Below are 13,158 nucleotides of genomic sequence, written 5' to 3' on the forward strand. Positions count from 1 at the left end.
CTAATTATTTTTATTTTAGCATCGCAACACACAGAATGAATAAGGCAGGCATAATCCTTATTTCCTGGCTAAGGAAACAGAGATGCAGAGGTATTCACTCTGACCTGCTGAATCTCCCACAGCTCATTTGTGGCAACCTGGAACCCTAGTCTCTTGATTTTTTTTTTAACCCTACTGCATCCAATCACTGTTTTATATAGGCTTTTAAATTGGAAGGAAAACATGCTTCATTCCAGTAACCTCCATCGCAGTGGAGCTATAGCAAATGTACAAATCACCTGAAGGTATTAGGGATAGTGGTTGTGCCCTGGCACTCTACATAAATCAGTCACTGCTATAATGTCTGAAATAGCATATTTAAAGCAAGCCTTGTTTATGATCTAGTAGATCTGAGAGTTATTGTTATGATATAATTACAACTGGGCCCATTTTACAGATAATAACAGTTGAACCTGTTAGTTTTTTCCCTAAACCATTTGAACTCAGTTCTCACTTCCATAGCCACAGGCTATATCTTATCCCTGAGCAGTAGTCTCACAAATGCAAACTATTGGCCCCACAGAGATCTAGGAGAGAGTATGCATGCCTCCATGAGGCCAATTTCTCCTCTTAGTCTCACAAATCAGCACAGTTGATATGTTACTGCTTTGCTTGGTGACCACAGCACCTTATTGGATTTTCTGGTTAAAGGTACAAAGGAAGATGTTCCCACTGTCCTTCTTGGTCACCCATTCTGTATGTCTCATACCCCTCAGGCACTTCCCTGTGTCTAGTTAATACCTCCTGCTGTAATTTCAGTCTGCTTCTGGTGTAACTAACCCCACATTGTCTTTCCAGAGTCCTGGAGCAGCACAAGCTTAACAAGGACCAGTGGGAGGAAAGGATCCAGGTGTGGCATGAGGAGCACCGGGGCATGCTCAGGTAAGCCTACCCTAGGAACTGTGGACTCTATGCCCTTGCAAGGAGAATAAGAGTTGGTTCAGTGGGAAAGAAGCAGAGGCTAGGAACACTGGAGGATGTTGGAAAGAGACAGAAATGCAGTTTACAAGATGTAATTAGAAATGGAAGGCAAATCAGCACCATTATAAAACTGTGCTTTTTGTGGATGATGGGAGCTGATAGCCCAGATCAGGGGATCCTGAGATTTCCTCCCCTAGGGAGTTTCTGAGCCACAAGGGGCCCCTCTTCAAGAATGAAATGAGGAAGGATCTTTATGAACATGGCATACCATTTGGGAGATGTCTAATTGAAGAACGAATCTTTTCATTTTGTCATCACCATCTCATTTGGGCTCTGCTAATAATGTGCCTGTGTAAGAGGCTTCTGTGATAGCTAATATGCCAGAGGTCAGCAAGAGTCAGCCTGCCTTTATTCCCCTTGGGAATCTCAGACCTTAGGCTCCTATGAACATGTTTTGGCAAAAGTCACGTTTTGCTGTGTTAACCATCATCTGCTCACCTTCCATCCTCTTTTCAACCCCTTTTGGCAAGATTCTTGTCAGAAGTGGAGAGCAAGTAGGCTTTCTGTCTCCCTGGGTCTGATTCATAGGCTCCCTCCGCTTATTACTTGCCTCTTCTGCCCCCCGCGACCCCACCCCCCGCCACTGACTTCCATTCTGTTGTTTAGGGAGGATGCTGTCCTGGAGTATCTGAAGATTGCCCAGGATCTGGAGATGTATGGTGTGAACTACTTTAACATCAAGAACAAGAAAGGCTCAGAGCTATGGCTGGGGGTGGATGCCCTGGGTCTCAACATCTATGAGCAGAATGACAGGTATAGTTCAGAGCTCGCTTTTTAACTTTTTATTTTGTATTAGGGTATAACCAATTAACAAACAATGTCGTGATACTTTCAAATGAGCAGTGAAGGGAATCAGCCATATATGTACATGTATTTATTCTCCCCCAAACTCCTTTCCTATCCAGGATGCCACATAACATTGAGCAGAGCTCCATGTTCCATACAGTAGGTCCTTGTTTGTTATCCATTTCAAACATAGCAGCATGTATATGTCCATGCCAAACTCCCTAACTATCCCTCTCCCCTGCCCTTCCCCTCTAAGAACCATAAGTTCCTTTTCTAAGTCTGAATCTATTTCTGTTTTGTAAGTAAGTTCATTTGTATTATTTCTTTTTAGATTCCACATATAAAAGATATCACATGATATTGCTCAGCTTGCTTACTTTTTTGGGCTACTTTGACACCTAGGACTTGACAAAATATGATTTTACTTCCTGGGTCCCACCTGTATCATTCTTTTTCTACGTAGATTAGACCAGCCCAGATGATCACACAACCTCCCTCAAGCCTCTGAATCTTGGCATTGACTAGACTTTCACTGTCCACTGTGATATCTTCTGGCCACATGTAGCTGTTGAGCACTTGAAATGTGGCTGGTCTGAATTGAGATGTGCTATAAGTATAAACTACATTGAAGACTTAGTGTGAAAAAACAATATAAAATGTCTCATTAATGCATTTTAAATATTCATTTATATCTTCATGAATATTTACATGTTCAAAATACATGATAGGATTTTGCATATACTGGTTTAAGTGAACTGTTGTTATAGTTAATTCCACTCTGTTTCTTTTTACTTACATGTGGCTACTAGAAAATTTTAAATTGCATGTGTGATAATTTATATTTCTGTTGGATAGCACTGGTTTAAAACTCACCTTGTCAGGATTTGTAATTAATCTCACTTCATATGATGATTCAGTATTTTTTGACCTATAATCTCTCTTGCTAAAGGCTTATCTCACTAGCTTATTTTTTTCCCTTGGTTTTCTCTTGATGAGTATAAAGATCAATATATTATTGTTTTGTGTAATTTCTGAGTCTTGGAACTCATTATTTACTGTCCTCTTAGATTTTACAACCTTGAGTAGAAGAAATCCAGTGAAGTAAGGCTGGTGATTCTTTGAGAGATTGTTACAAGGTCCATGCCTCAACAAAAAATAAGGCAAACCTTAGTTGTTGGGACAAGGGATATTTTGATTATAGTATCAGAATGTCCTTTGTGAACTCTCAGTGCTGGCAGCTGACCTGGCGGCATGTGATGATACTAGCTGAGCTGGCAATTAATCTGTCTCCTTAAGGGAGAAGTTGGTGGTGGGGAGGGCAAAGCACCAGCCCTCTATGTCCTTCTTGCCTTGCGTTTGTCCTAATGCTTTTGGTATCCATTTTTACAGGCTGACTCCTAAGATAGGCTTCCCCTGGAGTGAAATCAGGAACATCTCTTTCAATGATAAGAAATTTGTCATCAAGCCCATTGACAAAAAAGCCCCGGTAAGTGACTTCTCCCACTGGCCAAGGCCTAGGTAATGGTCACACTGGCCAAGGCCTACATAATGCCAGAACTAATCATGTCATTGTATATTTCTCTCCTTTCTCTGGATTTTTGTGTATGTGGATGGGAATAGGAGGCACAAAAAGTGATTGGCAATGAAAAAGAATGTTGACATCAATATATGGTCAGGAGGCATACTGTAACTGGTGCTACCTTGCTAACTGTGTCTTAGGAGAAGCATGGATTAGGGAGAAACACAGGCAGTCTAAGTTCTATCTGTTAGCCACTGTTTTTTACTTCCCCAAGGCTCTGGGGTAGTACATCTTATCTTTTAAAGCCTCTAGGCTTAAAAAGTAGAAATCGTTCATGTACTTGATTTATCTCTAATTGTGGAGAAAGGAGAGAGCCAGGAGAAGTCCAGATCCAAATGTTGTTCTTTTTGTTATAACTTTGCTGCTGTCCTCTTAAGACTTTTCTCCAGAGCAATCCAAATACAAAAGAATGCTTTCAGTCCAGTCATTCCTCTAACATGATCGCCACACTTGCCACATGTAGTTGCCTGTGGCTGACAAGACTGAAAAACTGGGGATTGGGAATAAGGTAGAAAACTGTGGTGAGAGTCTCCTCTTTTGATGTGCTATGTCCAGCAAGGGCCAGTGGCCATGCTTAACTAGACACTTCTCATGAGGTCTCAACCTTCTTCTAGCTTTGAGGTCTCTGAACTTTCCCTGCTAAGAACTTTATATATATATTGTCTCCTTCAACCCTCAGTGATATTGTCAGGTAGGTAATGGCATTCCTATTTTATAAGTGATGAAATTGAGTTTCAGAGGGATGGAGTGATTTGCCCAAGATCATACAGCTGAAATGGTAGAGCTGGAATTTATACCTAGGTTGTTTGACCTCTAGAGCTTGTGCTCCTTCTACTGCACCCCGAGCTATGTGAGATGGTAGCAGTTTGGGTTCAGTGGCAGAAGAGCTGGTGGTTAGCCCATCAGCTGGTGACTGTGGTCCAGTGATATTTGTAGTAACAAACTCCAGCTCACTGGATTTTCGTGTGTGTGTGTGTGTGTGTGTGTGTGTTTTAACTGCTGTTTTGCTCAACTTTCATCAGAAAGGTAAGTAACAAAGCCAGCTGAGACCAAGGGCTTATTTAAAACACAACAACCAGGATAATTGATGTTCAGGAGACTTACATATTCATGTGTATTTACAAATACATTGCCTTATTCCAAATAGGATTGAAGGGACTGGCTCTAAGATATGCTTTTAGAAGATATAGAACCAGTACAGCCCACTCATACTACACTCACCAAGGTATTATCTAAAGATTATTGTACCTCTAAGAGAGTGTCCTGAGACCCAGCAGGATATTTAATTAGCAGATGAAGTCAGTTTCTGTCTTTCAACTGGATTGAGGGTATTTTAAGATGATTTTTCATAAGCAGATGTTGAAAGAAATTGTGGCTTGGTAGGAAGAGCACTAGTTTTGGAGTTAAGAAGCCTGGGTTCTAGACCTGGGTCTGCCACTAACTTGCCATCTGACCCTGGGCAAGTCACTTCACCACTCTGATAATTGGTCTTCCCATCTGTAATATGGTTGTTTCAGTGCTTTTTAACTTAGCTTTTCAGAAGGCAGAAGCCCACTTTCATCTTTCCCTCTACACTCTTTCTGACTGCTGGTTTTCTACCAGGACTTTGTTTTCTATGCTCCTCGGCTGCGGATTAACAAACGGATCTTGGCTCTGTGCATGGGGAATCATGAGCTATACATGCGCCGTCGCAAGCCTGACACCATTGAAGTACAGCAGATGAAGGCACAGGCCCGGGAGGAGAAGCACCAGAAGCAGATGGAGCGGTAGGTGGTATGAAACTGAAGTGGGGGCTGGAGCTATGACAAGGAAGCTTTTCAAAGGTGCCAAGGCTGCTAAAGGCAGGACCTGAAGTCATCCTGGTACTGGGGGAAAGGGAGCTGTACAGGGATGACACCTCTTCCTTTAAGCCTCAGACATCCTCATCCCCAGGAATCAGGCATTTAGAACCCTAGGATTTCAGAGGTTCATAAGAGAGAGGGGCTAAAGGCAGGAAATGAAGTCATCCTGGTACTGAGGGAAAGGGAGCTGTACAGGGATGACACCTTTTCCTTTAAGTCTCAGACATCCTCATCCCCAGGAATCAGGCATTTAGAACCCTAGGATTTCAGAGGTTCATAGGAGAGAGGGGCATTTCATAGTTCCCTATTATCTATAGCCCTCATGCTATTGCTCTTCTAAGTGGACTCTGGGTTACTCTGGGCTATCTGACCAGTATAGTGGTAGTAGCAAAAGGCTCCATGCACATTTAAACCTGGACTCTATAGGATCTTTTGAGTGGAATTAGACAGAGCTAGCAGATTTTTCCAGCCCTTTTGCACTATGCCCCCTTTGCTACTCAAAGTGCATCAAGGCTTAGCAGCATCAGCATCAACTTTGAAGCTGTTTAGGAAGGCAGTATCTGAGACCTACCGCAAATGTGCTGATTCAAAATCTGCATTTTAAGATCCTAGTTAACCATTTCTTCAAAGAAGATGTGTAAATGGCCAGCAGGCACATGAAAATACCCTTAGTTATTAGGGAAATGCAATTTGAAACCTCAGTGAGGTACTATTTCATACTCACTAATATGGATATAATAAATGAAAACAGAAAATAACAGCTGTTGGCAAGGGTGTGGAGAGACTGAAACTCATGTTCTTCACTGTTGGGAATGTAAAATTGTTCAACTGCTTTAGAAAACAATTGATGGTTCCTCAAAAAGTTAAATGTAGAATTATCGTATAACTCCACAATTCCCCTCCTAAGTATATATGAAAAAAAAAATTGAAAACAGATGGTCAAACATGTTGGCACAAACAGATTAAACAGATGGCACACATGTGTTTGTAGCTGTGAAATACACAGTAGCCAAAAGGTGAAAACAGCCCAAATGTCCATCACTGAATGAATGGATAAACAAATTATTCAGCTATCCAATGAAATATTATTCAGTCATTAAAACAAACAAAATACTGATACATACTATAATGTGAATGAATATCTAAAACATTATGCTAAATGAAAGAAACCAGACACAAAAGGTCCTATATTGTATTATTCCATTTATATGAAATATACAGAATAGATAAACCTACTGAGACAGATGACAGATTGATGATTGTCAAGGGCTGGAGGGAAGGGAGATATAGAGAAACTTCTTAACACCAGGTATGAGGTTTTACTTTGGCATGATGAAATATTGTGCATGTGTTAAATGCCACTGAATTATTTGCTTTAAATGATTAATTTTATATTATTAATATGATTATCACCTCAATAATTTATTAAAAAAAAATAAGACCCCAGGTGATTCCTGTACACATTAAGGTTTGATACCACTGGTCTAATAGATACTCTATCATAAAGAGTTTGGAATCTCAGGAAGCTTCTAATCTAGTAGGCTGGAAAATGACTCCATGTAAGAGAGGTTAGACACCAAGGTTCACATTTATTCTGGAAAAAAAAATGATATGAGGATCAGTTTACAGAACTGGTTCTGGCAGGAACCTGCCCTGCAGGACCTCACAGTCTAGTAGAAGAAAGGGGAAAAACAGTATATGCATAACTATTCAGGGCACAATGCTGTGTCATTCATTCACTCAATATATATTTATTGAGCAGTGAAAAAAAGACAGAAATCTCTGCTCTGCTCCCATGAAGCTGTCATTCTAGTGGGATGAGACAGGGAGATCAGATAAGCATATTATAGTCTGTGATATGATAAGTACTATGGAGAAAAATAACAGGGTGGAGGGCTATGGAGAAGGATAGGGCCAACTATTTTGAGAGAAAAGACATCTAACCAAGGGAGAAAAGAAGGACTACTGGAAGAGGTGCTGAGGCAAGAAAAAGCCAATACTTAATTTAGATTTACAACAAATTTTGAGAGAAAGGAGCCTAAAACTGAACTTCCCAGGGCAGAGGACTAATGCCCTAGCCATAGAGATCAACAGACTTGAAGCACAGTGTATCAGTCAAAACTTTTCACTCTGTAACTCCATAAGGTAGACAGGGCAAGACTTACACATCTTACACAGGATTACTAAGAACAAGAGCAAAGAAATGATGCAGCTAAGGTCACCCACTGGTTACTCACTGGGTAGTGGATGAGCTGGGAGTCCAGGTTGGACCTCCTGATACTGGGACAAACTGGCAGGGCTCTGAGCATACCAGCCCATGTGGGGCTATGATGTGAGTACAAGAATATAGGGAGAAGGGAGAGTGATCTTGCCTCACAAGCCCCAAGTATGTTAGATGGGTGGGGACTGAGGGATCAGGGCCAGAAGGTCTTGGGGATCCCAAGGCTTCCATGTCGCCTTGATATCCTGTTCCATTCCTTCTTTCCCCTTTCCTAGTGCTCTGCTGGAAAATGAAAAGAAGAAACGTGAGATGGCAGAAAAGGAGAAGGAGAAGATTGAACGGGAAAAGGAGGAACTGATGGAGAAGCTGAAGCAAATCGAGGAACAGACTAAGAAGGCTCAACAAGGTGAGGCTTGGAGTCATCTTGGAGACCGGATTTTCCCACAGTCTGACTCTGTGAGCTGGAAACCCTTCTGTCTGAGCTGCAGACTCAGGGCATATATTCAAGATATGGCTAAAAGAATAGAGGAATGATGAGGCAAAAGGAAGAGTGCCTAGAGCTTTTTGCCATCTGTGCCTAGGGTGAAGCATTTCCAGGAAGGAAGTTAGGTGTCCCTTCTTAATCTGTGCACTGTTTACCACCTTTCCCCTTCCTTCTCTTCCCAGAACTGGAAGAACAGACCCGCAGGGCTCTGGAACTTGAACAGGAGCGAAAGCGTGCCGAGAGTGAGGCTGAAAAACTGGCCAAAGAACGTCAAGAAGCTGAAGAGGCCAAAGAGGCCCTGTTGCAGGCCTCCCAGGACCAGAAGAAGACCCAGGAACAATTGGTACAGCTACAAAATGGGATGGGATTATGGGATCTGAATTTTCTCTTCTGTCTACCTACCTATTCACAGCTACCTCTGTTTGCACATCTGGCTCTTTTTAGCAGAGTACCTCTCTGAAGGCTTCCAGCAGATAGCTCCTTCAGAAGCAAGCTGAGAAGTCACTTCCCTAACCCTTACTTTTATTCTTTTTCTTAGCAAGTGGGGACTTGAGCTGATGACCTGACAAAGTAGAGAGGGAGGAAAGAAGGGATTCACACCTGATTGACTAGCTATGTGTGTTACAAACTATATGATCGACTTTTCACTTTTCCTTACTTTCTTATTTCCTCTTCCTAATAATCCTATGGGGTTAACCCATGTGGAATAATATGCCCAGGCAATGAAATTAGGGCTCAGAGAGGTTGAAGAGACTTGCATAGGTCGCACAATTGTGACTAAGAATGAGAAGTCATTTCTGATTCTCTTTTAAGGGTTTGCTCCCTAAAATCATGTGTAAAGTTGTATGTCTATACATTATTTATAGGGGAGGAGGGTGAGCATCTGTACTTTCATCATGATTTCCAAGGGTTCTGTAACTCAGAATTTAAGAACCTAGGGCCCAAATTCCTTAACATATGCTTTTACCCTGTACTGTTTGGAGTGGGAGTACAGGAAACTAAAACCTAATTTTGGGGGGAAAATGTCCTCTGGGAGATTTGTCCAAGATGTGAGGGTATGCAAAAGCTTTATTTCCTTGGTCATATCATTCTGTGACACTTGAGTGTCATTCCTGTACTTGTCATAAGGAGATCTTAGTGGAGGCCTGAGCATTGTAGGATAACAGGAAAGGGTCTGCCACTTCAGGCAGTGACACAGTGACCTCCAAAGCTTTACTGAGGCCCTAACTCTGCAGTGGGAGAGAGAAGAGAGGGGAGAGAGTGACATAAAGAAGAACCAGAAGTGACACGTTGTTTGCTTTCAAGTCCATAGTCTAGTCGAGGCAGGGAGTTAATAGGGTGCTATAGTAGATCTGAGAATGAGAGTGTTCCCTCTGGGCTTCCTGGAGGAGGTGCGGTAAAAAAAAAGTCTCCATAGCAGCATGCAAGTGAAACAGAAACTTCCCTGTTAGTTCTCAGAGGATCTGGGGTTGAAGAAACTTGGGCCCTAGGGACCAGAAGGCCCACTTCTCATAAGCTTCCAATTGATCCATAGGCCTTGGAAATGGCAGAGCTGACAGCTCGGATCTCCCAGCTGGAGATGGCCCGACAAAAGAAGGAGAGTGAGGCTGTGGAATGGCAGCAGAAGGTAAGACATAATGCCCAGGACTAAGCAGTGTGGGATGGGATATCATGCATAAGTTCTTGGATTCCTTAGGTTTGGGTTTTGTCACTTTTCCATCCTTCCTTGACAGTGTGTATCATGGGAGGAGCTCAAGGCTCTCTCAAATACTTCCCAGAATTCTCCAGTACCCCTAGGGAATTTGGTACAATTACTCCTGTTATACAGCTGAAGGAACTCAGGATCAGTCAGGCAAAGTGGCTTGAACTACCTGGTGCCTGCTTTCTTCTGGGCCATTCTAGGCACATGTAGGGATGCTGTAAGTTAACCTGGTTTGGCTGCCAACCCTTTCCTTCCTCTGTTACTGAACAGGCTCAGATGGTACAAGAAGACTTGGAGAAGACCCGTGCAGAGCTAAAGACTGCCATGAGCACGCCTCATGTGGCAGAGCCTGCTGAAAATGAGCAGGATGAGCAGGATGAGAACGGGGCAGAGGCCAGCGCTGAGCTGCGAGCTGATGCCATGGCCAAGGATCGCAGTGAGGAGGAACGTACCACTGAGGCGGAAAAGAATGAGCGTGTGCAGAAGCACCTGAAGGTATCCAAGCAGACCCAAAGGGTCATGGAGATCATGTGTATTGACTTAGTAGCCCCTATATCATTCAGGTAGGAGAGAAGGAGAAGAACCTGTCTCAGTGCTGTGTGGGAGCTTGAACATTTCTCAATGAGGGCTTTAATGGAGGGATCTCTCACTTATAAATCAGACTCTGAACTACCTGTTCCCCCTCTTTTTTTTTTCACTCTGTCCTCCATCCATATTCCATTTACCTCTTATATTCAGAAAATATTTAGTTGACACAATTCCTACCTAAATCTTTGATGTATAGCTCTACTCGCAGAGAATACCTGTCATCAATTGATCCACTCTGTTGGTGTCTTTTGTTTTATTCTTGCTCCACTGAAATTCTAACAGGGCTGGAAATGGCTCTCAAAAAAATATGTATGTGTGTGCGTTTGTGTGTATAAAGGGTGGGGGCAGCAGGAGTGGAGTGGGAGGGGAGAGAGAAAGGTGAAGGAGAGGGTGGGACAGGATAAATCAGGAAATACATTTGGTTAATAAGGGGAGGTAAAATTAGAGGAAGCCATTAACCCTTTATCCCCTTATACCTTCACAGGCCCTCAAATCAGAGCTGGCCAATGCCCGTGATGAGTCCAAGAAGACTGCTAATGACATGATTCATGCTGAGAACATGCGACTGGGTCGAGACAAATACAAGACCCTGCGCCAGATCCGGCAGGGCAATACTAAACAGCGCATTGATGAGTTTGAGTCTATGTAAAGGGCACCTAGCCCCTAGGGACCCCCTCCCTTCTTCCTTGCTCACACTCTTATACTCTTGCCTAACTCACACTGTGCTGGAGCCATTAACTAAAGTAGTCCTGGAGTCACGCCAAGCATTCAGTGCAGCCATGGGACCAAACCTAGCCCCTCAATCCTTACTCACTTCCCTAGGCAGAGAGATGGCCACTATGGTGCCAATGAGATCCTTTTTTTCTTCTGTCCTGGGTGATCTGGCTTGCTAGAAGAGAACACATTCTCAGCTCAGAGGCACTTCCCACTTGGTTTGGGAAATACTCTCATATTTAATGCTTCTCTGCAGGAGTCAAGTATGGAGTATGTTGAAAACTGGTCCTCACCCCTGCCCTACCACAGCCTTCATCTTCATGGTCTTGTGATTTGCAGAATTGAAGCATCACAGATTTAGAGATGAAGGCAGGGCCCTGGCTACATGCTCTAGAATGTCAACTGCCCTAGGATTAGGCCTCCCAATGTCCATTCCTTCTAGAGTTACTTATACTTTGTAATGATTGGAGGCTAAAAAGATGTTCAGTCATTCTCTCTACCTCCCAGACTGGGCCTGTTACAAATTCAGTCCCAATAAGCCTTGTCCCTGAGTTCAGACACTCATTTTTCTCTTCAGGGTGATATGGGGGAGAATATGCCTTCAAGAGGCTTCCTCAACATCCTGCAAGGCTGTTAGCCCTTCTGTTCAGACATGATTGGGTAGAGAATATGCCTCTATGTTTTATGGGAGCCTAGGCTTATTTCAGGTGAGCTCTATGGGCAGATATATCCCTTACTTATTATTCTGTGTTCCTCTTCCCTTCTTGGGACCTGCGGTTCCCCACTCTAATCCACAAATCCCCTCAGGTAGAACAATAGGGATGATTATTCCCAAACCCAGCCAGCCACATCTAGGACTCTTGCCAAGGGGAGGAAATATTCACATGTGGCTTCAGTATTTTCACCTCCAGGGGTCCCAAACCACTTCTCCCTTCAGGGCTAGTTGGGCCACAACTTCTGCTTCAGAGTCATTAAGGCCTTGGTTTCATGAGTCCTGGATCTTGATGTCAGTTGGCTCAATTGGTGAATGTGTGGAAGAAGCCAAGTGTGGTGAGAGAAGCTCGTGGCCCAGATCCTACGGTTTACTTGAGCCCTACCAAGTGCCTAACAGCCCCTTCCCATCGCCCCTCTCTGAGGTGATGATTGGGTCCTGCCTCTGTTTAATAAGCCTTTAACCCAGATCTTGCCACCAGCTGTGCTATCCCTTGGAGCTGTAAATGAGAGAGCTGTTAGGGGCTCTGGTCTGGTCCCTTTCCCGCCACCACCTCTTTCTCTCAACCCAGGAGCAGCATCCTCTTCCTCTCTGTCTCACATGTGCTCTTTTTCTTTCTACAAGTGTTATATATTTTAGCAGCATCTAACTCAACATTGATTTCTGCATTTCTTGCTAATGCACCCTTAGAAGATACTAGTCTTGGGACAGGATCATTTTGGCCTCATTCCTTTACCACCCCTACACCTAAGAAGCATATTTTGCTAGAAAAATTAATGTAAGAAGCTTTCAGTATTAGTAATATCATCTGTCACTGTAGGTCATACAATCCTTTTTTAAAGTACTTGGTATTTGGTTTTATTGTTCCCTTTTTTTCCTGCTTTCTTCTCAAAGTTCATTCCCCAAAGGGACCCTACTGTACTTCCATGCAGTGCCCCTAGCCCAGAATCCATGGCTTTGATCCCTCCATCCCCTTGTCTTCTGCTTGACCTAGGGAAATCGTATGTGCATTGCTGTGTATTATATTGACACTCTCTTGGTGATGTGCCCTATATTTGCTAAATTCAAACCTGGAATTATGGGGCAATCCAGCTGCCTTAAAGATAGTATACCACCCCACCACCACCCCCCTCCCCGCCGGGGGAAGCTGGGGAGAAAGATTAGATTTTATATTCAGGGTTTTTTTGTGCATCTTTTGGGGTTTTTTAAAAATTTGTTTTTGGAGGGGTTTATGCTTAACCCATGTTCTATTTCAGTGCCAATAAAATTTAGGAAGACTTCACTACGACTTATGGTATCAGTGGATGACTGTAAGATACTTTAATGTAATTTCCACTCTGTGAACCACTTTTCTATCCCTGGTCACTTTCATTCTCACTTCAGTCCTATCAGGAATGTGTATGACTATCCATCCTCATTTTATAGAGGAAGGAATGAACTTGAAAAAAATAGAAGAGTAGAATAACTACCCAAGGATACAGGGCTGCATGAATTAATAGTCTGTGCCCTTT

The 13,158-nt window shown here is 43.0% G+C and overlaps 1 protein-coding gene across 1 annotated transcript in view; it reads left to right on the forward strand.

Annotated features, from left to right (window-relative positions):
• MSN (moesin) overlaps positions 1 to 12,929 on the forward strand; it is a 79,648-nt gene extending 66,719 nt beyond the window's left edge. Inside the window, exons 5-13 of the mRNA XM_070291548.1 lie at positions 838 to 921; positions 1,627 to 1,773; positions 3,196 to 3,292; positions 4,988 to 5,151; positions 7,723 to 7,853; positions 8,114 to 8,274; positions 9,466 to 9,558; positions 9,904 to 10,128; positions 10,706 to 12,929. Of these exons, the coding sequence (XP_070147649.1) occupies positions 838 to 921; positions 1,627 to 1,773; positions 3,196 to 3,292; positions 4,988 to 5,151; positions 7,723 to 7,853; positions 8,114 to 8,274; positions 9,466 to 9,558; positions 9,904 to 10,128; positions 10,706 to 10,870 (1,267 nt within the window). The 3' untranslated portion in view covers positions 10,871 to 12,929. The remainder of the gene's footprint in view (positions 1 to 837; positions 922 to 1,626; positions 1,774 to 3,195; positions 3,293 to 4,987; positions 5,152 to 7,722; positions 7,854 to 8,113; positions 8,275 to 9,465; positions 9,559 to 9,903; positions 10,129 to 10,705) is intronic.
• Positions 12,930 to 13,158: the final 229 nt, after the last annotated feature.

Source organism: Ovis canadensis, chromosome X (genome assembly GCF_042477335.2).
Source record: "Ovis canadensis isolate MfBH-ARS-UI-01 breed Bighorn chromosome X, ARS-UI_OviCan_v2, whole genome shotgun sequence".
Lineage (NCBI taxonomy): Eukaryota > Metazoa > Chordata > Mammalia > Artiodactyla > Bovidae > Ovis > Ovis canadensis.